Genomic DNA, 26759 nt, shown 5'->3' with positions numbered 1-26759 from the left:
AACTAGAAAAACTTCAACTAGAAGCTGCACGTGTGATTACGGGATTACCATCTTACACTAGTATACAGTCATTATATTCTGAAAGTGGTTTAGAACCTCTTGCTATTAGACGCTCTAGGCGAAAATTGCAGCTTTTTTTATAAAATTAAACATAAATTATCTCCAAATTACCTAACATCACTTCTTCCACCATTAGTATCAGAAAATTCTCAATATAACCTTAGAAATGCCAATAATTACTCGTTACCAAATTACCGTTTACATCTTACTAATTCATCTTTCTTTCCCTCTACTATCCAACTATGGAATCATTTAGATAACGAAATCCGACAAAGTGTTACGTACTCGGCCTTTAAACATTCTCTTCAAAATTTTACAGACACAAAAGTTCCCTTCTACTATCAAATTGGTGACAGAAAACATAACATTATGCATGCAAGATTAAGAAACAGATCTAGTACTCTTAACAACGATTTATTTCATGCAAATTTGATTAATTTTAAACACTGCCAATGTGGACACCCTGTTGAAGATGCATATCATTTCTTTTTTGAATGTAATAATTACTCTGTTCAGCGTTTGCAACTGTTTCGTGATCTGAATTATTTCATCCCACTAGACCTGCAACTTCTGCTATTCGGAAAAAATGAACTTTCTCATCAAGAAAATGTAACTATATGCCAATCAACCCAACTATTTATTAAAAATACAAATAGATTTTAAAAATATCTTAATTGGAAATTAATGTACATTGTATTTTTGTCTTTGCGGACTCGGGTGACATTCGGGTGTGTGTGAAATGTTATAAATGAAGGACCAGAAAAGAAAAGGAGGAAGACACCACTGGCATGGATTATCATAGACATTAGACAAGTTTGAACGAAAGGAAAGTCGAATTGTGTACCAAAGTGATTGTTGCCCGAGTCCGCTTAGGTCTACCACAAAACTATTTGTCTTTTTGAAGTATTTAGATATACATGTATATCCCATATATATAAGATTATTTGTATCAATATCTTATAAAATCTCTTTCTGTCTCTCTCTTCCTTCCCCCCTCCAACTCCCCCTCTCTTCCCCTTTCTCTCCGTCTCCCTCCCCTTCTGTCTCTCTCTCTCTCTTTCTCTCTATTTCTTATAAAATTAGATTGTAAATATGTAAATAAAACTACCATCATGTGAATTTTTTCTCAATGTAAAATTGTATCGGGAGAGGGCTTAATATAAGTTGGAAAACTTGTGCCCAATCCCTTTGTAACAAATTGTAAATGACAAATAAAATATGTTTAAATCAAAATAAGCATGCCACAAATATTAATTTGTTTCAAAATATCTTTTTCTTAATATTTTTCAGACAGGGTCATATTTGAGCATATTTTGGATTTTTTTTCGTAGAATAATCTATTGGATGAAATATCTTTTTTCTTTCAAATTTTGACTCTTTATGGCCTAGACAATCACTGAAAATAAAATGAAAATTTTCTATCCAAAGTAAAATTTTGATGGTAGCCTACAATGAAGGTGTAGCAACCGCCTTAATGGAAGGGAAACAACTCCGACAGTTGATTGGACATCCGGGCATTTTTCACTTCGTTGCTACACGAAAACAATATGGCGACCAAAGAGCAAGTGCTCTGATTTGAAAACAAAACGGGGTTCTTTAACTTCTGTATACAAACGGTTATATTTATTGAAAATGGCGGCGTCAATGAAAGGGCAGACCCCCGAGCTGAAGTTGTATTTGAGGTCAAATAAGCTCCCCGATATTTATGAGGCAAGTGAATTCTACTATAGGCTAATGTCAGCATATGCCTACTTACTAGGCTACTGTGCATGCAATGTTAACTTTGCCAGCTGTTTAAAGTTTATTAAAGTTGGTTTCATGAATGGCACATAAGGTTACTGTGAATACATTAACTATTACATCAATTATTAAATACATCTTTGTAATGAGTTCATAAAAGCGATTTATTAAATGGCTATGAAATGACAAAGGACATTCCTGCAAGCCATGTAGCCATACATGTGTATTCTGTACTGTAGAACAATATAAATTAATGGCTTACAGAATGACAGGAAGAATGTACATAGGAATATATTAAATGATTCCTGATATCCCAATTCAATGTCACGTGCAGATCAATATTTGAATCTAGACACACAACACTATACAGTTTACACTTCACCTTTAATATCATGTATGATACGTAGTTTAAACTCATACAAGTGTATGCTGGTTTTTTTTTAATTTGTAGACTTTGCTTCTGTGTAAATAAATAGTAGTTAATAAGGCCTTTATGATGTTATTTATCCATAGGCTCTGCTAACCGGTTTAGCAGTTATGTGTCCAGGTGATCCACATCAGTTTATTCTGGACAAGTTGGGATTTCTTGTGGAGAATGGCCTTGGCGACTTGAACTGGTAATAATATATTGTATAAGAATACGAGACTAATATGATATTAGTTCATGTTTCATTGTCAAAATGCTTTAAATTTTTTATTTATTTGTATAAAACTGTAACTGACATCAATTTGAATCAAACACTTCATAAAGACCTACATTTGTATATTCATCTGTCAAATTGAATTACATTTTATATACATGTAGATCTACTGTAAGATGTGAAAACAATCTGTTCTTTCATCGAAATATATATATTATTGTATATTTTATGGAGTAGACTTGAATGCAATGGGACACATTAAACTTAGACATAAAAAATGATTTTTTGTTAGAAGAGCTTTATTTTTTGTATACAGGGATATGTTTGTGGATCCAGAGATGAAGCCCACAAACAAAATTATTACGGAGAGCAGCCTTGACTTCATCTTCAACATGGATGATGAGAGTATCATTGTATGTATTCAAATGATCAGCCTCAATAATTATTATAGTTTAATTTGAACTTTCAATGTTCATTTGATACTTAACTTTCTTGTAGAGGTCTGCAAAATTCCCATAGATGCATTGCTTTAGATGTTTGTGTCCTTCTTAGAACTTTAAAAATGCCTTGTGATAGAAATTATGAATAGTTAAATTCCAGCAAATGATTATATATATACATTTAACTTTGGCATTTATGTCAACATTTATTTCAAAGAACTTTTACAGATATACACTGTACATGTATTTGATCCATCTATTAGGGCAAAACCAGCTATCTATTTATACATGTACATGTATGTAATGAATGGTCCATCTCAATCAAGGCATAATAATGCACAATGTTTGCAGATATTTTGTTTTGAAAATTTTATTCACTGATACTTCAAATCCTGTTTCAGATTTTTAAATTCAACATTCACCAATACATTTACATATCCTAAGTAATTGTTTACAGTGTCATTTAACTTACATGTAACTATAGAATATCACGCACTATTCTAGAGTCAGTTTTATATAATAATTTACATTCAATTCATGTATCTTTGAATGTACATCTTGCTTTTAGCCAGATGAAGAAGTGGTTGATCAAATGCATAATGATCCAGATGAAGTATTGAAAAGCTATTCATTTTTATTTTTTATTCGTTTTTTAAATCTATTTTTCATTTTCAATATTTATATACTTGTTATATAGCTTTGGGATTGGACAAATCTTGGAAAATAAATATATTAATATGTGTAACGTCTTAAATTGAAGTTAATGGAAGTAGATGCATATTCTTTTAAGTATCACTATCAACATTTCTAAGAATTAACTAATGTAGTTTCTAACTTTCAGGTTTAGGTGATTGAGAAATTATAAATATTTAATTTAATGTTTATTTTAGGAATCAGACAGACAATAAACTTGGTCTTTTATTATGTTGATAGTTAACTGCTTGTTTTGTGATAGAATTTCTTATACAGTATCAATATGTAATAGCTACATGTACTGTTGAAAAGAATTTTTATACAAAAAATAATTTCGAAAATTTCAAAAATATGTTTTAATTGATCCAACCTTACAATGTCTGTCTGTTTTTCTAACGAATTATCAATTTTGTTTTACTTAATGCAAATCTTTCCTTAATTTCTGTGATTAAATGAATTAATGAAAATTTGGAACAACAGTTTATACTTAATTATCTCTAATGCTATACTAGAACGTTCCATTCAACCAAACCCAACATTGTACCTATTAATGCAGCAATTCTAATTAATTTCACTCCAGTAATGTACTAAATCAATCTTTGTTCTTGGTACTGGTATATGAGGCGGGAATCCAAACCACATGGAACCCTCATTACAACTGGTGACAACTGATTAACACTATTGACCTTTTTGTAGGATTATTCTGATATCCCAGAGAACATACAAAAAGGACAGGGTTTCTTCGGGGGTCGGTTTCAGGGGCTAGCCGCCTCGAAGAAAGTTTGGGTCAGCACAACATTGGTGCCTGCCAGGGTTAAAACCCTGGGTGTGCATGATATTGAGAGGACTCATATTAACACCTAGTGCAAATATTCTAACATTGCATGCTGGTTCAGCTGGAGGTCTATTTGCAAAATCCATTTTAGAATTGACAGAAATGGTAATTGATTTTTTCTGGTTGTATTATTTGCTGTATCATTCAATTTCTTAAAGCTATTTTGTGCTAGGTAAAAGTATCTGTGAAGTGGTTAATTTTTTGGAAACATGAAAATTCATATGTAAGTGAATAATCCCAGATATTATGTATACTCCACAGGATAAGAAATTTAAATAAGTAAAAAAAAAATGAAAATTTTAGGAAAGAAAAATAAATGGTCACACAAACCTCAAGTAATTTATCCTCACTTTGAGCATGACAGTTGAAGGTACCTGTCACCTACTGTCAGTGTTTATACCTCCAGCTGATCACATCATTTCATGTCCTCCCTCACTGTCAATGTAAACTGGGAGAAATCAGGTTACACTCACATTAATCTATTAATGATGTTTTCTTCCAGTGTTTTTACAGAAAATCACATGATTCATTAATCATTTGTACATTTTCATTGATTATCCTATTGTTTACATTGACAATGGAGGTTTCTTAGCTTAATACCTTAACCAGAAAGAAAGGATGGGAGAAATTGCTTGAAAGGAGCTGGTCGATTAAATCGGTTCTGGGGGCCTTGAGCTGTTGGTTGAGGGCATGCCTCTTTCACACATATCACTGTGGCTTTAAAACAGACAGGTAGCTAGGATACACACACATAGATATCTGAACATGTATTAGGGTCACTTTTTTAAATCAAAATTGGATGTGCTTAGAGAAACATAAAAATGTCAGGCTGTATCGATCCAGCAATAAGCCAATGTACATGTATATACCATATTTATCCAGCAATAAGCTGACATCTGTTAATAAGCCCACAATTCCACACAAATGCTATTAAACAAAGGCTATTTCATTGTCCTGTCTAAAATCCTACCCCTTATTTTGAATGAAACCTCTGTTTCTTCCTGGGCTTATTTCAGGATAAATATGGGAAGTGAAATATAATCTTTTGATCTTTTGAAATAAAACAAAAAATATGCATAAGATGACAGCTATCCAAATGCATGTCAACATCAAAACTGGGGAATCGAGATGCTGATGCTGAACTCTGTACTCTCTCACTCTTTTTTTGGTTGTTTTTCTACTTATTATGATATTATGATCACATGATCATATTAATTGTTTTATTTCTGAGGAATTTAAAACAAATGAAAATCAAATTGTATACTACAGTATAATCTAAATGACACAGCTTTGATATAAAGAGACTCTGCATGACTATATGTGCCTACACACACATAACAGGTATCATACTGACACATGTACCTGGTATATCCAAGTTGCATGCAACATCTGTACTGATATAAACCCAAAAATGCATGGGCGTTTATCCTAATGCTAGCTCAGGGGCATATACCCACTCACAAGCATCATATTGGGAGTGTGACTGTTGATTGGTGGGAAAAGTTCTATCTGTATTGAGAAAAAACTTAATTAATCTAGGTACCCATACATTGTATACAAAAAAATTGTACCTAATGATCATGTCTTACACTTTGTTACCATGATTTTTTAAGATAATTTAAAGTTTTCAGGAAATGCAAGTCAAGTAATATTATATATTTTATAAGTTTGGGACATTTGATTAATTAGATCATTAATAGTACAATAAATTGTGTATAGATGAGAACAGTAAGTTATCTGAATTGTTTGCCTTCTGGTGACACCTGGAAAGACCATTCTTGTGTTGACATGTATAACTTCTGCTTTTGTTGAAACATATATCTTCTAGAAACAGTTTGGTTCCCATGGTTACCTGTACTGAAAGGTTTGCTTTTATCCTGTATAATTTTTAACCAATTTTGACAGATGAAGTATTTCTTCAAATTCTTAGTCCATTTTAAATTTTCTGTCAAAACTGTGAAAAAATATTAAACAGAATGAACAACCTTTACATATACATTTGTTTCTGAAGTGCTTATGTCTGCTAGACATACCAGGTATCTTCAGCTGTCTATTACTCTGTCTCCATAGCTAGATTCTCCATCCAGCATCAACTCATGCAGTTTAACTCATAGGGATGTCATTTTGAACTTTTAGTGGTGTTATTTTGACCTACATTTAAAAACCAAATTGTAAAGTAAGAATGCTGAAATGGCTAATTGGGAACTAGCTAGTTGTGGTTGGTACAATACATTTGAAATAGAAAGACATGCCTAACTACTGTAAATTGGTACTTGTATTTCTGAAGTATTTACATAATTGAATTCTTTTCGAGAAGTTGGAAATACAATTACAGACTTCTTAACAACAGAACACAGATCTTTTAAAGTGAAGTAATTTTAGTATATTGACATTTAAAAAAAAAATTTTTTTTGGAAGATGGGAACATTTTAGGTGTGTTTAGATGGAAAAACAGGGAAGCTACTTTAGCAGGAAAAGAAATGTGATCAAGTGTTAATTTCTTCCAGTCAGGAACATACAGATATGTTAGTTGATAATTAGGTCAAGAAAGGTCAAGGAACATGACCTTTGGGAAGGAAAAGAAGATTGTACACGATGTATTATGTATAAAGGTATATATATTATATAAACAGTGTATAACAAGGGTGGGGGGCAAATTCCAGTATAATGTATGTATTGGTTAGGTTGATGGGTATGATATATAGTGTTTGGTGGGAGAGGGGGGGGGGGGGTGCATGTAGACTGATATAGAGTTTGTACCTAACTTTGCTGTGGATCAGTGGAATGAATACTACCATAATTTACTGAAGTACTCTGAGCTGGTGCTTGGTTACGGCATGTGCTAGAATCTCCTTGCTTTCACCTGTAAAGTTGAGTGATAAATGTACTCTTTCCACATTACTATGGAGCACAAAAAGCTCATGATCACTGTATGGTAGATATACAGCCTGGATTTTCAACTTAAGGTGAACTAGGATCTTGTAAATAAAAGCTGGTGACTGTGTGAGTCATTAACATTAGCTCTCTCCAGTGTATCTCGGGAGATTTGTCTCGTATAGATATCCAAACAGATCATCTCCTCTCTCATGCTATGTTCATATATCAAACATATAAATAGTTTTAAAAAATATATCACTGGCTATTGTCAAGTCTTTGCACATATATATTGTAAGACATACAAATTTATGATCAGTGGTTTAATACATTTAAAGAACTTCATGTTCAGAGTGTAAAGTAACTAGACATTCAGCAGATCAGGAAGCAGAAAGAATGGTTGATTTTCTTATATTCATGAGTATTGACAATGACATCAGTTTTTAAATGATTTTTTTTCTCTTTTTTTTATATATATATGTAAAAAGTCATTTTATAAATATTTGCAATTTATCATGATACTTTAGGCTTGTTTAGGTGTCAATCTCTGTGTGTATATTTAATAAGTTGATGTGTTTTTGTAGCCCACCCCAGAGATGTACGCCACAGCGTATGAGCATTACAACAGGAGCCTCAAGATGATGTGTTTCAGGTACGTAATTATACGAGTCATACGTTAGGGTTGAAATGGGTGATACATGCAATTGTATGAAATAAAATGGAACTTGATCAATTTTAGAATCTGAGGAATTCTTTACAAAGGCTTAAAGTGATAAAGTATTGTTAAGGTAATAAGTGAAGAAAAAACAACAAACAACAAAACATTAAGACATCTTTCATTATTATTTAAAACTAATCAGGAGAAATATATTTTTAAAAGAAGCAAAATGTGACAAATCAAATGGGCAAATATTCCATAGGGTGAAAAAAACAAAAATGAAAAATTTCTTTTTATGGAAACATATACAGATAAAGGTATCACTCCAGTTTGTGAAAACAAATTCAGTTTAGAGTATTTTCTTCTACTTTGTCATATAACATACTTTTGTTAGAAGTTGAGAAAATAAGTATACAAAATTGTCCACATGGTGTTGACAGCTCGTGGGTGCAGTATTCTTTACATAAGAAAAAAAAGCTGCAGAAGATGTTATTACAAATGGAGCGGGCAGAGAGACATCGTGCTCAGAAGGTGATGAGGGTCCATCTGGATGAGTGGAAGGTTAGTAAATAGTCTCACTAACAAAACAAATATCTCTGTTATTTCATAAATTATATCCTTGTACAACATACGTTTATACAGAACTGTCTCTGTTAAGTAACATGTTCTTACATTGAATACAAAGTTTATTTAGAAGTTCAGTAGTAACACATGTTTGTTGTCATTCTATGATATTGTAAAGTTTTATCGTTCTATTTTCTTTCCCCCATACAGGACTGGGTGAAGTACAGGAAAGGGTGCCAAGCCAGTATGTATACATTAAATATGGAATATTCCAAAAACTTCTTAATTTACATTTAACTAGAGATGTTTAGTCAGGATAGTTACACAAGGAACCAAGTTAATTTACACCAGTACTGTGATCAATCTACAATTTATTTTCATGGGCTGCATTGCTAAAAACAATGTTAAGGTGAAGTATTTCCAGAAATTCTGTGATTCCCATCAAAATTTGATGAATACAGGACTTGGGCTTCACAAGTAGATTTATCACTGCAGCATTAAAGATATTTTGATTCACACAGATTTTTGATAATGGATGTGCGATTAGATTTAATATTTTAGATATAGAAACATATCACAGAATTATTATTTTCACATATTTTCTATTAAATTCGGGATATAACATATGTCAGAATACTTTATCTGTGACAGTTGATAGTTCTTTACTTAATTATTTGTTATGAGATTTCTCTGCCTCTACTATGGGTTTGTAAAATACTACTGCGACACCTGCAAAGACCACAAACAGACCACATTGTGGGACCTTTAATGACCTTGTCTGTCCTTATGTGACTTTGAGTGACCTTGTTTCTTGTGTGACCTTGGATGACCTTGCGAGACCTTGGGTGACCATGGATGACATTTTGTCACTTTGTGTAACATTTCGTGTGACCTTGTGAGACCATGGGTGACCATAGATGACCATGGATGACATTTTGTGTAACATTTCGTGACCTTGTGTTGCTATTGGTGACCATGTGTGATACAATAAGTTATGTTTTTGTGTCCCTAGTGTCATATCAGAAGATAAAGAAGATATACCATATCTCCATTGGAAAGGTCATTTTCAAGGAGTGGCATGAAACTACTGTTCGGGCTAAAAACCAGAGGGAGTACTTCGAGGTAGGCTAGTCACACAACTTGACCTTACACTATTTGATGGGAGTATGTTTGGCTGTAGCTGTTGCATGGCAACAGGAATGCTGTAGTTCCAGAGGTTTTACTATCAGTGTTGTCGTCCCCACAAGTTTGTAGCTCCAGTCACTGTACACCAGCAGCTATAGGGACCCCAGTCTATCCCCTATGTCACTATCCCCAGTACAGCTGTGTGTGATAGAGCAATTACGATATTACATCACTCAATTAGGGTCAATGTATGGTAGTATAAGATAAGGAATTTCATTTAATTATAATCAAAATTTGTATTAGATTTAAGCAATAGTTTCCATATCGATTCAAAATATATCTGAGTATAGCTACAGGTGATGTGTAGTTTGCCAGTAGTATGTTTACTAGGTGTTTTAGCCGTTTAGTGAACATGTACTGTTTTGTTTGTTACACAGAGTAAGCTGGTCAGTATTATAGGTATACTGTGGTGAGAGGCCCTCTAACTGTCTCTAACTGCTACTTCATCTCTCCAGCACTTGGCAGTCACACATCCAGGCACTGGCTCCGAACAGAATGTCATTTTACAAAAACTAATAACTGTCATCGTTTGGATAACCTTTCTAAAACCTGGATTTGTCACTGCTTCAACTACAGCATTCACTTTGTACACATGGAGACACTGCAAAAGTTGAATTTCACTAAAATAAAAGAAAAATTCAAAACAAAAATATAAAATGCAAAATTAAGTTCATGTTTGACAGACTTTTGTTGTTGAAAAAGTAACAGTCACATAATTTTGTTGATTTGATCATTGCTGCCGTGTCATCTGAAGTGTTGTACTAATGAGTTGTAGTATTGAAACAGGTGTGAAACTGTTAAAAGGTGAGGGGGGACAGGTACGGGGTACAAGGGAGGGGGTACAGGTGAGGGATACAGGTGAGGAGACACAGGTGAGGGGGCACAGGTGAGGGGGACACAGGTGAGGGGGACACAGTTGTGGGGGTACAGGTGATGGGGACATACAGGTGAGGGGGATACAGTTGTGGGGGTACAGGTGAGGGTGACACAATTGAGGGGGTACAGGTGATGGGGACATACAGGTGAGGGTGACACAGTTGAGGGGGTACAGGTGATGGGGACATACAGGTGAGGGGGATACAGTTGAGGGGGTACAGGTGATGGGGACATACAGGTGAGGGGGACACAGGTGAGGGTGACACAGTTGTGGGGGTACAGGTGATGGGGACATACAGGTGAGGGTGATACAGTTGTGGGGGTACAGGTGATGGGGACATACAGGTGAGGGTGATACAGTTGAGGGGGGCACAATTGCTGGAGAGATGACTTAGCACAGTGTATGGGAAGTGCGTTCTTCATTAACAGGTTAAGTACAATAACAATTTTCATTTTATTAGAAAAACTATAAAAAAAATTATTTTACTGATTTGTTATAGTGAAATGTAACTTCTTATACTTTGTTGTATATTTTTTTTACTGAACTGCCTGCATAAGACTTTTTTCTGTGTATGAATTTGCATTAAGAATAACTCAGACTAATATGGTTAATTAACAAGAACTATAGTGTTTATGCCTGGACAAAAACATTGTTTTAAGCCACACAAATAGAGCTAATTTGCAAAAGTCATAAGTTATTAGTATTTAATCAAACAAAATTTCATAGTTGTATTTTAGAATCAAATGTAGTTTAATTGGTGATGGCCTCATAGTTTAGTAGCAGACGACTGTTCCAAGATAAAGATATCTGTAGTTGATATTATGTCTTTCACAGAGTAGGATAGCTGTATGTATATATAGCGAGAGTCCACTACAGTCTGACCACTCATTATTAGTGGACATTGCTGTCAATGTCCACTATAGTTTGACCACTCGTTACTGGACATTTCTGTCAGTAATCTTTGTCACTCTATTTTGATTCACAAGATAAATTTGAGGGTAACTATAGCTTTGTTTTGTGTTGATGTTCCATGCTTCTGTATCCGACACACACCACCCGCAACCTACATGCATGGGTTACTTCCCCTGATGGACTGAATGAATTTCTACCTTGTAAAGTTATTGAGATATCACTCTTGAACTATCACTTGTTTTTCAGTTTTCTATCTATTCCAGTATGTTTTAATCTTGAATTAAAATTAGGATGGTTACCTATTCCCGTGTTTTATACAATATATATGTAAGTTTATATGAGATACCCAACCACCTACTTGAGTACACTGTCTGAAAGTTTATATAAAACCCACCCAAGACTCTATCCACCCGACTATGTGTAACAGTCCATCAGGGAAGGACCCCTCTATCACCCAGTAGATTCTCTGCTACTTTATGCAATCTACTTTGTACATGTAGTTGCAGGCATATAAACGCCACGCGGTCACACGGCTTTTCATCTATATCATTGTCATACTGTGTGAAAATATCCCTGTATTTAGGTCAGCTATGTTTTCCAGGAGGAGAGAAGAGGACTTTGGTTAAATAAGTTAATAAACAAAGCACGAATATTGGCCTAGAAGTAGATATTCATTGTGCTGGTTTAATTAGTCAATGTTCAATCTCGTACAGAATGAGTCAACATATATGTACACCGATTCTGTACAGTTGATCCAGTGTAATTGTTGAAATTGATAGAATAACAAAAAATAATTAAAATACAGTATGAATATTTTCTCATTTTAATAGAAACGTGTTACATTATCTAAATGTTTAATCCGTCTTTAATAGATGTTTTAGTTTTTATAATTTTGTTTGGTTGCGCCTCTGTAAATCAACTAAATAATTTTCTTTGTTTTATTTCTTTGGTTCTTTTTTTTTATCAGTAGCTTTTAAGCACACAAACTACTTTTTCTGATTATGTGTTACCATAACATTGATCTGGATAATGTTTCTATACTTGTCAGTTGTAAGCTAACTTAGTTAATATGACAGATGATTCTTCTATTATGTCTTATCTTTATTCAATTTTTAAGTATATAAAATATGATTATAACTTCGACTGATGATCTAACATTTAACAAATATAAGTGGACTAGATATCAAAGAGATTTATGATCATATATCATAAATATATATAATTAAATATCCGTTAATTATAATTTAATTACCTATAGTATTTACATGTAATAAAAAAACTTTGAAATTACCTAAAGTCTCTCGTGAAAACTTTTATACTCATCATGTAGTTACTAGGCCCATAAATAATCTTAATTATCATAAACAAACATGCTATCTACTTGTGTATTTGAATCCAGAATAATGTCTGAAAACAAAGGTGCTCCCACTTGTCATACAGCCAGAATTCTTATATATACCACGGCCAAAAGACAACCTGTAGGCCATACCTACAGATGATCTCAAACACCCTAACACAAGAAATTGAGACAGCTACATTAATAAGTTGTACTGGTCTATACTGATAAATGATTCCATGGCAAAAATCCCTACCCATGTTCCGTGAAATAATAGATATATATGGACCTGTACGGATGTGTGCCAAGTCCCTGTGTACGAGTCTCATGAGGTTGATAGATCAAAGACCCAAAATGCTCTAGTCCTCTCAGAAATGTTTTTGAAAACTTAAATCACTTGTCTGAATTTAAAATGTACTGGTCCCAACATTACCATGTACATGCCAGTTTATATAATGTCATTACATGGAGAATCAAAGTGTAGAGCCAACTCTGTCAGTTCAGTGGAGGTTCGGTTGATTCCTGATATCCATTGCTTGGATACCACCCATGCTGGGTGATTGATCATAGGGACAAATTATGTAGAATGGTAAATCGCAACAAGCTTGGGATCAATTGATTCTTTCTTAATCACTGTTAACTGGTTTGCCCAAAACTTCAGGCTTCTTCAAGAAAAGATAACTTATCAAAACTTGTAATACAATGTCATTATATTTAACCATAAACAATAAAACTTCGCAGTGAATACAAGTTGCAGTGAATACATGTACCTATTAGGTAAATCAACTAATCAATCAAGTGTACGTACGTTTTTCTTTGTCCGCAAATCTCATAGTCCAAGCCCATGTTACCCTGTATACCCGGTGAATAGCAGTACCCTGTGTGTAGTATTAGAGGTGGACAGGAAGTGTTCGATCAGTATAGCTACGGGTGGAGGTGTATGTCAGTATTAGGCTTCTCTAGCTTATAATGTAATTAAAACTGGTAATTTTTTAACATGTACAGTACGTTCAAGCTGAACTTATACGAAAATGTCACCATGCGATACCGCTTCATGCCACCAGTCTAACGATCTATACTCCATATAACATACAGCTATGATAAAGCATGTGATAAATCACTTAACAATGCTAGCTAGACAATATATTTGATATGCATCAGAATTCATATTTCTACAGTAATGTTTCGATGTTTTACCAGTATTTAAGTCAAATCAATGACATTCAAAGTGCATGAACGAGCCAGTTATTCATCTGCGTAGGTTGATTTGATTGTCTATTTAGACTAAGATGGCTGTCATAAAACTCAGTCGCAATCCATTTACGAGTGCAAAATTCAAGGAAATGAAATTTTCACTACCTGTAAGTAATAGTTTTTATGTTTCAAGCCAGTAGTTGTGTTGGAACCAAGTTTTAGTTTTATTTTTAAGGAATTAATTGGTCATTATTACTGCCATCATTTATTTATTATTTCCATGATTTTTTTGTTGTTTGTGTTGTTTTGAATTGGTTTACAGATAGTTTAGGTTTATAATTAGTGTTTTGAGTTTTATGCTGTTTGTACCAGTCATCCCCTTGTTATAGGTTCTATGTATAGATGTAGGTAAGACTGGTATACATCATGTATGCCCCTCATAAACAAGCCCCCTCCTCACTTCAGTTTTTCAGTACAATTAGGAATAGACTGGGGGCTTGCAAGTACATTAATGTACCTGATCCCTTTTTATTACTTCTCCAGATAACAAAAATGTATAAAAAAAAATCAAACTAATATTAGCATTTGTCTAAAAAGTAATAGCTTGAGTTTTACCTGTACATATAAATGATATTGTAATTTAATCTAAACTCAGATATACCTATAGGTATTCAAATTCACCTTCAGACAGAACATGCTTTTAAAAATACTTCGACGTTTTCAGATATTGCTCAAATTTTGTATTTGTGAAATTTTAATATAAAAGCTTTGAATAAGTGGCCCCTTAAAGTGTAATGTTTTTGCAAATTTTTTTTCTGCTTTTTTGAATGGTTTAACAAATTATTATTTTTGTTGAAATTCTCTGCTTTTAACAGGTTTGTTATTACTGTATTTTTTGTGTGGTTTTTCAAAAATATAAATACAATACTCTTAATAATTGAAAATAAATTTTGTTATTTTATGTAATGTCAAGTGTTTGTGTGTGCTTGATTAATCACATTTGTTTTGATTTGAATTGAGATGAAGATAGAAATATATTTCAGCTAAAAGAAGTATAATGATAATACAAGTGCAGTGGTCAGTTATCGGTCAGTTCCCTTATTGTTCAATTTTCTTATTGGTCAGTTTACCGATCATATGAACTGTGTTATAACTAGATCTGTTATAGATGATACTTTCAGTTTGGTGATAAATAAGGTACCTGCTATATTAAACAATACATATGTATTATTTCCTGAATATGAATGTTTAAAGAAACTTGAACGTGGCGAGAATATGGAAGATGATGAAACCTTCGGCCAAGGAACAGGAGAAGCTCGGGATAGCATCTCACATCTCCGAGACATCGGGTTCGGCGATCTGGCTGTCAAGGTAAGTCTCTACGGAAGTCACTTACATGATTATAGATAACCTCTTGCTGGCGATACTCATCTATGATATGATTTTCATTGTAGTAATTGATTTTGATGTGTGTAGAGAATATTAAATTGTTTTCTGTTCGGGAGAGGGCTAATATAGGCATTGCCTGTTGCCCAATTCCCTTTGAATTAACATCTTCAATAAAATATTCTGAAATGAAAAATAGATAAATATTGTATTTCAAAACTATAGAGTATTGGTATACTTTCATGAGTGTGAATGGTAATTTTGTTTTTGACAGATTCTACATGTACTGTATGCTTACGTTGTAGATCTTCAGCTTTGTAGACATAGCTGACCTAGCGAGATGTTCACGGGTTTGTCGGTCCTGGAAAGTCATCACCCAGACACCCGCCCTGTGGAGTCGGGTAGGTACCTCAATAAAGTACTAGCTGGTACAAGTCTGGTAGATCTCTCATAATAATAATCATCTTTTTTTTTAACCTTCTTCCTGTTTAGATCTAATATAACCTACTAAAGTAAAAAATATACATGTATAACCTTACATTTGTATACTCCAGTTTTTCTAGTAACTTTTGAATATATGTATAGTATAAATATAAGTTATATAAGCAGTGAAAGAAGGAATGAACACTTTTCATGTTGAAATTTTAATAGTTTTCCGATATTTTATTATGTGGACGATGACCACCTTTATGTGATACATAAATTATACAGCAGAAATAAGCTGTTGAGATCTAGGCTTGTAGATAGATTGTGGAGAAACAATACATTAATTAATATCTTTAATCAATGTTTGTTGAAAAAGATTTTTATTTTATGTTATAGCTGGACTTCTACAAAGTTAGAAACAGGTGAGAACTTACCCCATAAACTGTGTAGTGGTGATGTATTTATTATTGATTAATAGTAAAGAAAAACTACAGAATCACTGACTATACTGGAATATAATGGTAAAAACACATGTCAACGACGCCTAGACCACAATATGTTCACCACATACGATCTCTGTTGAGTACCTCAAGGTATCCATCCAAGAAAATTAGTACTGCCATTGTAGTTATAGAAGCGTTGATTCTCCTATCTTTTGTAGTTTAACATTTGATTTGATAAGTTTTCTATCATCACTATGTTTTTATTTCTGTATAATATTGGTAAAGTAGAAATATTTTATTTCTTTTCAAACCTATATGTTGTTGTGTTAAATGGTTTGAGATGTTGTGTCAGCACAGTAATACAATGTACAAAATCTATTTCTGTTTGTATACATCCCCTGTATGTTATATGTAACATACAAATGTAGTAACATAAATGAAGAAAGAAAGAAGACAATTTTATGACTGTATAATTGTGGGATGGGGTGTAGTCAGTAACTTTTAAATGACACCCCTGTGTGGTCGATATAATATATCTTCACTATTTTAGATTGGTTAAGATTTTTGGTAGGGGGTTACTTTTTTATACCAGGGAAGGGGGGAGGGGGTTATGTTTTAGTAGGGGTATAAAAAGTATTTACGTAATTTTGTGCAAATAAAAAGTATATGACACCGGGCATCCTTGTATGTTATATATATATTCGTTAAAGATGAAAGGTCAGAAGTCACTTCACAGCTAGGGGTTAATGTAAAAAATGTATTCTAATTAAGCTAACAAATAAAATTAATACATGATGTATATTGTATGTAGCAAAATTTGAGACAGCAGTCAAGACATCAGCTTTTAATCATTTATCTGTTGTGTACCCCTGTATATATATATATATGTACATGTCTTTGTGTGCACTTTCATTTGATTTGAATGTGATTTGACATTTTGCACCTTATTTTTACATCGTGATGTGCACGGCACTGGTTGCCTGTGACCAGAATGCTATATGGGTATGTTTTGAGGATTGTCCTGAACGCTTCTTGTTGCTGTGCTAGTAGGGAGATATAGTGCTAAACATGCATGTCTGCTGTGAAGGTTTAGGGCCTGGCTGGATATATGTATTGTAGCTAGAGTTTAAATGTGAAGATTTTGAAATGTCACTCACAGAATATTCATTCACAGTTTGTGTCCATGTAAAATATATTCAAACAACAATGTTAAATATTTTTTGCACATCATACATTCATGTCTATATAATAAAATTTCACACATCATTATATTCACTGTTTGTTTAAATACTCTGAATGCCTAATTCCTGAGTATGTATGTATTTTAACTATAAAATAAACAAATACATATACATGTATACAAGAAATGTACACTGATTATATCTGAAGATAAATTTGTGTACCTGAAATCATGGTTATCTCCCTTTACGCATGTCCAAATTCGAATTCATGATCAAAATTCCTCATACAAATACTTTCAACTCGGTTTCTCGTAAAGAATAAAATGTCTGAAATGACAGAATATCAGGGGGGAAAATTGTCAGAGTCAATTTCTGCATTTGATGTGCTATGTAGTATTAGGGCTGTGCTTTGAGTGCCGGTGGATAAGTGCTTTAAATGGTATCTGGAAGGCTTCAGTCGTAGGTACACAGTAGTTGAGTGCTTTAATTATTTTTTATGGATGAGGTAGAATGTAGTGTCTGGTGAGATGTAGTATAGTAATGCTAATTAGACTTTGAAAGACCTTTTGCTTATTTTACAGAGTAGATTTTAGACTGATTGGCAGCCATAGATAAACTATATTAAACTGGGGTAGTTCTAATTTGGATATGAATATATATTAAAAGAATAATTATAGAAAAGTTATCTCTGCATAATTTTCTTTCATTTTTATTGATTTTTTTTTATAATATTTTACATGCCTTTTTTTCCAAAAAAAAAAATCCTACTTTAATATTAAAATCCTTAAGTAAATAAATAAGTGATGATGAAAGTTAGTTCTAAGGAAGGAATATCTAATAAATATTGTTCATTTACCAGTTCACCATGTCATAGTTTCTTTGTCTTGTGTTAGTGTCACCGACCAAATAACGACCCGTCTCCTTGCAAAGTGTCGGCCGTACCTCATCCACCTTAACCTCCGGGGCTGTGTCAAAGTCACAGAGCCTACCTTTGTCAGCATCAGTGAGTGCCGTAACCTCCAGGACCTTAATCTTTCAGAATGTAAAGGACTTAATGTGAGTATAAACACTTGTAATTTAAATCTTGATTATACTGTTTATATATGAGATTGCGCCAGTCTTTGTTCCTGTAGGCATATTGTTGGGCTATGTTTGCTAGGCCGACTTTGCTGGGCTCTTCCTAAAAATTTGATATAAATCAGTGTTTGTTAAAACACCTAACTTGGGTTTACGTTTTTTTGGACAGGATGAACACATGAAGGTGGTTGCCAAAGGATGTAAAATTTTGTTGTACCTAAATATTTCTCGGACTTCTATCACAGATGCTTCTCTCAGAACTATCTCAAAGTGAGTATTCTCTGTACTTAATACCTGTAAAAAGAGAGTGTGTAGTTATGTGTCAGGAACTGTAGAGTTAATGCTGGTAAACACAGATTGTCTGTACATTATTTATTTTTGTGTATCCCATCAGGTACTGTGCTAATCTCCAGTTCCTCAGTATGGCCTCGTGTCGCAAGTACACCGACAAGGGCCTCCAGTATCTGTCATCAGGAAAGAATAGCAAGAAGCTGGAGTACCTGGATCTCTCTGGCTGTCTACAGGTAAATCATACCCTCAGTAAATACCTGGATCTCTCTGGCTGTCTACAGGTAAATCATACCCTAAGTAAATAACTAGATCTCTCTGGCTGTCAAAAGTAAATCATATCTTCAGTAAATACCTGGATCTCTCTGGCTGTCTACAGGTAAATCATACCTTCAGTAAATACCTGGATTTCTCTGGCTGTCTACAGGTAAATCATACCCTCAGTAAATACCTGGATCTCTCTGGCTGTCTACAGGTTAATCATACCCTCAGTAAATACCTGGATCTCTCTGGCTGTCTACAGTTAAATCACACCCTCAGTAAATACCTGGATCACTCTGGCTGTCTACAGGTAAATCATACCCTCAGTAAATACCTGGATCTCTCTGGCTGTCTACAGGTAAATCATACCCTCCGTAAATACCTGGATCTCTCTGGCTGTCTACAGGTAAATCATACCCTCAGTAAATAGTGGGATCTCTCTGGCTGTCTACAGGTAAATCATACCTTCAGTAAATACCTGGATCTCTCTGGCTGTCTACAGGTAAATCATACCCTCAGTAAATACATGGATTTCTCTGGCTGTCAAAAGTAAATCATACCTTCAGTAAATACCTGGATCTCTCTGGCTGTCTACAGGTAAATCATACCTTCAGTAAATACCTGGATCTCTCTGGCTGTCTACAGGTTAATCATACCTTCAGTAAATACCTGGATCTCTCTGGCTGTCTACAGGTAAATCATACCCTCAGTAAATACCTGAATGTCTCTGGCTGTCTACAGGTAAATCATACCTTCAGTAAATACCTGGATTTCTCTGGCTGTCTACAGGTAAATCATACCCTCAGTAAATACCTGGATCTCTCTGGCTGTCTACAGGTTAATCATACCCTCAGTAAATACCTGGATCTCTCTGGCTGTCTACAGTTAAATCACACCCTCAGTAAATACCTGGATCACTCTGGCTGTCTACAGGTAAATCACACCCTCAGTAAATACCTGGATCTCTCTGGCTGTCTACAGGTAAATCATACCTTCAGTAAATACCTGGATCTCTCTGGCTGTCTACAGGTAAATCATACCTTCAGTAAATACCTGGATCTCTCTGGCTGTCTACAGGTAAATCATACCCTCAGTAAATACCTGGATCTCTCTGGCTGTCTACAGGTAAATCTGTCATGCCTTCAGTAAGTACCTGTATCATCCCTTTGGTACAAATGCAGCAATACTTAAGAATAAGACATAATATGTATATTATATGTTGTTTCTTTTTATACTGAAGGTTTGCCTAATTTAAAATTATCATTTATAAGCATAAGTGTTATCCATTTCCTGACTTCATTGTTTCGTTTTCAGGTGACTCCCGAAGGTTTCCAGAACCTTGCCGCTGGCTGTACAAACATGCATACCCTTATCCTCAATGACTTTGCAACATTAAACGATGACTGCCTTAAAGTAAGTCTATATCCCTGCCTTTTCTTTACCTTATCTTGAGCTCATATTTTAAAACTAAGTAAGTCCATCCTTTTAATATAATGTAATTAATAGCCATTGGATACTTCTGTTATTAGGATAGTGTGATGAAGATGGCCACACATTCTTTTCGAGAAAGTACTATTTTCACTAAGTATTCACCAGTCAATAATTTTTTTCAGCCTATCACTGCCAAGTGCTTCAAGTTACAAAATATTTCTATCCTGGGTTCCCCATTACTTACTGATGAATCGTTCCGACGTTTGGCTCAGCGTGGGAAGCTAAAGAAACTCCGAATTGAGGGTAAGCATAAAATGAAATGATGAAACAGAAGCTGTGGAACTATGGACACTTATTTTGTTAGAAGATATGGTATATTTTTCTTCTAAATGAAAAATGTTTGTGACAAATAAAATCAAGACAACACTTTGGCAAACTATTAGTGGAACTTCAATTGGCAAAGAATTAAATATTTGCTTGTCAAAATGCTCTTATTAATTGCTAACTTTAGTGATGGGATCTTGCAAATCAAATGTCTGTCATTGTCAAACTGATTTGTTTCTGTTTTAAATTATATTAAACATTCCTTCTCTTGAAACCAGGGTTACATGTAGTTGTCATAAAATATGGAACTGATCAGCTTATTTTCAAATTCAGAAAAAAAATTATTGTCATCATGATATATTTTGTGGTTGGATCAATTTTATGCTGGTAAAGTGATAACAATTGTCTTATAAGATTAAATGTTGACACTGCAGTTTTTATCCTTTGCTAGGTAACCACAGAAATAAGATAAAATGTTGACACTGCAGTTTTTATCCTTTGCTAGTTAACCACAGAAATAAGATGAAATGTTGACACTGCAGTTTTTATCCTTTTGCTAGGTAACCACAGAAATAAGATGAAATGTTGACACTGCAGTTTTTATCCTTTGCTAGGTAACCACAGGATTTCTGACCAGAGTCTGAAGGTGATTGGGAAGAATTGTACCCAGTTAGAGCACATCTATGTTGGGGACTGTCAGAAACTGACTGACCTGTCACTGAAGGCCCTCAGTAACTGTAAAAACCTGGTCGTGTGTAATGTGGCAGATGTTGTCAGGTTAGAAATTATCATGATTTATCATTTTAAATTTTACCATATTTGTCTGACGTTTCCTGAATCAATAAAATATAATCATAAAACTAGCAATGCTATATTTTACATAACAAAACTAGACTGTGGTATAAACCTAATTTTGGATATTGGTTGTTTGACTTTGGTATAAACCTAATTTTTGATGTCATTTGCTGCAGAGTAACAGACAGTGGAGTAAAGGGCCTGGTAGAAGGGCCAGCCACACAAAAGATCCGTGAGCTCAACCTTACCAACTGTATCCGAGTGGGGGATATGTCACTGATTGCCCTCAGAAAGTATGTGGTATTTAGTGAAATCTGCTTTAAAAAAAATGTCACATTGTGGTTTTAATATTTTTCAAGATTAGACCCTCTAACGTACATGTATGATAAAACATGAAAAAATCTTTTTTTTTTCTATTTAGACCCTCTGACAAAAATTTTGAGAGCAATTTTGAGTTAGATGTTTAGGTCCCCTGACAAATGATTGAGTTTATCTTTATATGTTTAGGTGCCACTCGCTGACCCACCTGAGTGTGTGTTATTGTGAACACATTGCGGAGGCCGGAGTGGAACTACTGGGTCAGATACACAGCCTCACCTCCATTGACCTAACAGGCTGTAACTGTGGCGATAATGTAAGGACACATCATCTCATATTTAAAATACAGTTGTGTGTATAGGGTTGGGTAAGACGATGCAAGTCGATATTACCAAGGCACCATGAAACAACTATGATTTAACAAGAAATAGCCTACATGTCAGCATGTTCATTTAGTGATGTTAGTCAGAAAAATTGGAAAACGAACATATAACAGGACTGAAGTATTGGAACAGTGGGAGATTGGTGCATAACTTTCAAAGTTGTATTTTTCCCATTTGAATACCTGTTTTATTAATAAATTTTGATATCCGTACTCATGCCTAATGAAAAAAATGAAGCATATCAAAAGAAATTTTTCAATAATTTAACATTCAGTGTATACATGAATTCCATTATTTTAACATAATAATTCCAAAAGGACTTCCGTTTTGTATTTGCACAGGGGTTATCTGCTCTTGGAAACAACACTCGCCTGAAGGATGTGACCTTGTCAGAGTGTACCTCTATCACAGATCTGGGTCTACAGAAGTTTACCCAGCAGTGTAAGGATATCGAGCGTCTGGACCTGTCTCACTGTGTGGTATGTCATGTTATATACAATGAAACTAACATGTACTAATAGTGCATAAACTGCTCAGGCTTCTATCTACATTTCAAAGTATATCTTGGTGTACACTATTAATCTATTAAAGAATATTGAAAAGGAATTATATTATTTTATTGATTATAAAGTGTTTATGGAATGGTAATATGTTCATGATGAGAATGATAATGAGAATTAATTTGGGTAAAAATAGTATTCTGATATTTACATAATAAAGCAGACTTGCTTCACAATACAGTATATAAAATGCTTTATTTTATTATGTATGGTATTTTCATGCTAATTCATTGAAATTGAAATCTTACACCTATATGATTCATTATCTTTATAGGGAATAACAGATGGTGCAATTAAGAACCTGGCATTTTGCTGTAGAATGTTGAATGTTCTGAATGTGGCTGGATGTAAGCTGGTGAGTCATACCACATAAATCTTATAAAGACTGATATGGGAATATATATGAACAGAGTGTAATTTTGTCATCATCTATTATTGATGACAAACCTGTGTATCCAGTACCTGTCTGGAGTGTAATGTTGTATTTACTCGTTACAGGTGACTAACCTGAGTATCCAGTACCTGTCTGGAGTGTAATGTTGTATTTACTCGTTACAGATGACTAACCTGAGTATCCAGTACCTGTCTGGGGTGTAATGTTGTATTTACTCGTTACAGGTGACTAACCTGAGTATCCAGTACCTGTCTGGAGTGTAATGTTGTATTTACTCGTTACAGGTGACTAACTAACCTGAGTATCCAGTACCTGTCTGGAGTGTAATGTTGTATTTACTTGTTACAGGTGACTAACCTGAGTATCCAGTACCTGTCTGGAGTGTAATGTTGTATTTACCATTACAGGTGACTAACCTGAGTATCCAGTACCTGTCTGGAGTGTAATGTTGTATTTACTTGTTACAGGTGACTAACCTGAGTATCCAGTACCTGTCTGGAGTGTAATGTTGTATTTACCATTACAGGTGACTAACCTGAGTATCCAGTACCTGTCTGGAGTGTAATGTTGTATTTACTTGTTACAGGTGACTAACCTGAGTATCCAGTACCTGTCTGGAGTGTAATGTTGTATTTACTCGTTACAGGTGACTAACCTGAGTATCCAGTACCTGTCTGGAGTATGCCACTACATGTATAGCCTTGATATTAGTGGCTGTCTCCTTGTCACGTATGTATACATAAGTATGAATGACTTTCTAAAGATAGCATCAGAATTATTTTACCCAATTATTAATAGAAATAACAAAAAATAGTTGCTTAGTTACTGATTTACTGTTAGTTATCTATTCATGTTCAGTGTTAGTATAGGTTAAAAAGGTTTTTGTATATGGAATAAGTATTTGATAATACACAAAATGTATATGTAAATTATCAGACCTTGATAAAAATGGGGATTGTTTTCAAGGTGAAAACAGATATCTGGGAAGGCTCAATATTTGATAATGTTATTGGGTAAAGATGATAAAATTGATTTTTATATGAAGAAAGCTTAAGTATTAGAGCTATTCTAGTAAAATATCTACCGCATGGGAGGACTCTATGTTTGCCAAAGTGATTTAATTCAGAGACTAGCACCCACCATGTGTATATTTCCTTTATTTCTGGAGTCCTTTGTAGGTGTGTGTTTTACTAGAGTAGCCATTAGAAGAAGTACTTAAAATGAGAACAAAATATGATTTGTTTACAGAGAAAAAGCCTTAAAGTATCTGAGGAAAGGATGTAAAAAGCTGCACAGCCTGACTATCCTATATTGTAAAGGAATACCCAAGTAAGTACACAATGTCACACCTACTGTCAAGGGTTATATTGTATCTGTGGTGACAGAAAGGCTGTCATACTTAGTATGTAGCTGATAGTGGATCTATATGTTATATAGATTAAAATTTTTAGCCTAATCTTCATATGGTGAGCCTTCGTCCTTTAAAAAAATAACCTTTGCGGTCGCTATTTCTTGAGAAGTACTAGTCAGATATTTTTCAAACTTCACAATTATAAAGGTTTCTCTTGGTCCTTAGTTGTGTCCTCTCAATTTTTACTATCAAATGATAATGAGGAAAAGGCGGGAAAAAGGAAAAATAGTGAGAAAAAATTAGCCTAACATAGAAACAGTAAAGATCATTCAATGGTAGGCATCAGGATTGATCTGGGATCTCTTGTTAAATTCCTTGTCATGTAAATATGATTTCATAGTAGCATCATTAATCGTCATTTGATTTGTTGCAGATCCTCTGCACAGAAAATGATGCGGAGCGTAGAGGTGGTTAAGTACAGTAACGATGACATCCCACCATACTATGGTTATGTTGGATGAAAAAAGTCAAACCCTGGACCAGACAAGACACCCAGTTATTGACATGTTATTGACATGTATATGAATATACTATGACAAAGTACAAAGACTGCTAGCACAGTAATGACTGGATACCCTGGTTAGTGTTACCAGTCGACTCCGCAGCAGACCAATGTCTGTACAATAGTCTGTGATAGTCATCTCTGTATTTCACGTCGGATGACAACTGTGGCACCCACATCCACTTCATGTACCGACATATAGTCTTCATCAGGATAGTAATATTCTGTATGGGACAGTAAGGTACAGAACGTCACTACTGACGGAACGTCACTGCTGAAATCTTTCTGATATATAATATCTCATATCATTCCGTTATATATAATATCTCACAGTGTCTTGGAATCTTTTCCATTTTTTCCCCATATTTTGTTTGATATCAAAATGCAAAGCAGTAATTATGATATGATTATAAGACAAACACTTCTGCTTTGAAGCCAAAAAGTCACACAGAGGCAGATATCAGTATTTATACAGCACTACCAATTAATGGAACAGCGAGTTGTATATTTATAAGTACCTTGTGATACACCGTGGGACCTTACGGAACAGTGAGTTGTATATTTATAAATACATTGTGATATACGCTGGGACCTTACGGAACAGTGAGTTGTATATTTATAAGTACATTGTGATACACGCGGGGACCTTACAGAACAGCGAGTTGTATATTTATAAGTACCTTGTGATACATGCTGGGACCTTACGGAACAGTGAGTTGTATATTTATAAGTACCTTGTGATACACCTTGTGATACACCTTGTAATATACAACCTGTGCCTTCATTAGTTATAACTGCTGTAAATTGACTAGGTAAATGCACCACTCATTGATGTATCCTAACTCATGTAACAGCACCAATCCTTCTTGAAGCAACCAAAGGAAGCAATGTTCCAATTATGTTAAAGATATTGGTGTCATTTGGGAACGCATTTAAAATAAAATCAAATACAAAAGCACAGTGTTTTGTTTTTACTTGCTCTTTTTAATTTGTAGGCACCAAAACAGTTTTTGATGGAATCATTTTTAGCTCACCTGCCCGACCATACCCTTGACCTTCATTCAAGGTAACATGGCTCAAATAGGCTATAATCTTCAAACGACTTCTTCTCAATAACCAAGAGGCCCAGGGACTTGATATTGGGCCTGTAGCATGCTGGGGTGAAGGGCTACCAAGTTTGTTAAAATAAATTACCTTGACCTTCATTCAAGTTCAAATGGGTCAAATAGGTTATAATCTTCAAAGAAGTTCTTCTCAATAACTAAGAGGCCCAGGGACTTGATATTGGGCCTGTAGCATGCTGGGGTGAAGGGCTACCAAGTTTGTTAAAATAAATGACCTTGACCTTCATTCAAGGTCACATGGCTCAAATAGGCTATAATCTTCAAACGACTTCTTCTCAATAACCAAGAGGCCCAGGGACTTGATATTGGGCCTGTAGCATGCTGGGGTGAAGGGCTACAAGTTTGTTAAAATAAATTACCCTGACCTTCATTCAAGTTCACATGGGTCAAATAGGTTATAATCTTCAAAGAAGTTCTTCTCAATAACCAAGAGGCCCAGAAATTTG

General features: G+C 34.4%; 1 protein-coding gene across 8 annotated transcripts; it reads left to right on the top strand.

Moving 5' to 3' along the window:
• Nucleotides 1-1583: 1583 nt before the first annotated feature.
• On the top strand, nucleotides 1584-26144 carry LOC117330429 (dynein regulatory complex subunit 6-like). 8 transcript variants are annotated; one of them, XM_033888704.1, is made up of 26 exons: nucleotides 1585-1770; nucleotides 2314-2417; nucleotides 2758-2854; nucleotides 4271-4360; nucleotides 7868-7935; nucleotides 8382-8502; nucleotides 8716-8749; nucleotides 9518-9627; nucleotides 10068-10076; nucleotides 15264-15380; nucleotides 15701-15796; nucleotides 16218-16243; nucleotides 17255-17266; nucleotides 18339-18501; nucleotides 18692-18792; nucleotides 18917-19046; nucleotides 20386-20484; nucleotides 20685-20805; nucleotides 21441-21603; nucleotides 21798-21914; nucleotides 22129-22255; nucleotides 22664-22801; nucleotides 23157-23237; nucleotides 23923-24005; nucleotides 24525-24605; nucleotides 25061-26144. In XM_033888704.1, the coding sequence occupies exons 1-26, from the start codon at nucleotides 1693-1695 to the stop codon at nucleotides 25146-25148; spliced, it is 2454 nt and encodes an 817-aa protein (XP_033744595.1). In that variant the 5' UTR covers nucleotides 1585-1692; the 3' UTR covers nucleotides 25149-26144. The 8 variants fall into 8 exon arrangements, with proteins under 8 accessions (XP_033744600.1, XP_033744595.1, XP_033744599.1 ...); XM_033888708.1 differs by lacking the exons at nucleotides 4271-4360; nucleotides 10068-10076 and adding an exon at nucleotides 11554-11565; XM_033888706.1 differs by lacking the exon at nucleotides 10068-10076.
• The last annotated feature ends 615 nt before the right edge of the window (nucleotides 26145-26759 follow it).

Source organism: Pecten maximus, chromosome 7 (genome assembly GCF_902652985.1).
Source record: "Pecten maximus chromosome 7, xPecMax1.1, whole genome shotgun sequence".
Lineage (NCBI taxonomy): Eukaryota > Metazoa > Mollusca > Bivalvia > Pectinida > Pectinidae > Pecten > Pecten maximus.
The sequence above is the reverse complement of the archived record's forward strand: the minus strand, read 5'-3'. Positions and strand labels throughout refer to the sequence as shown.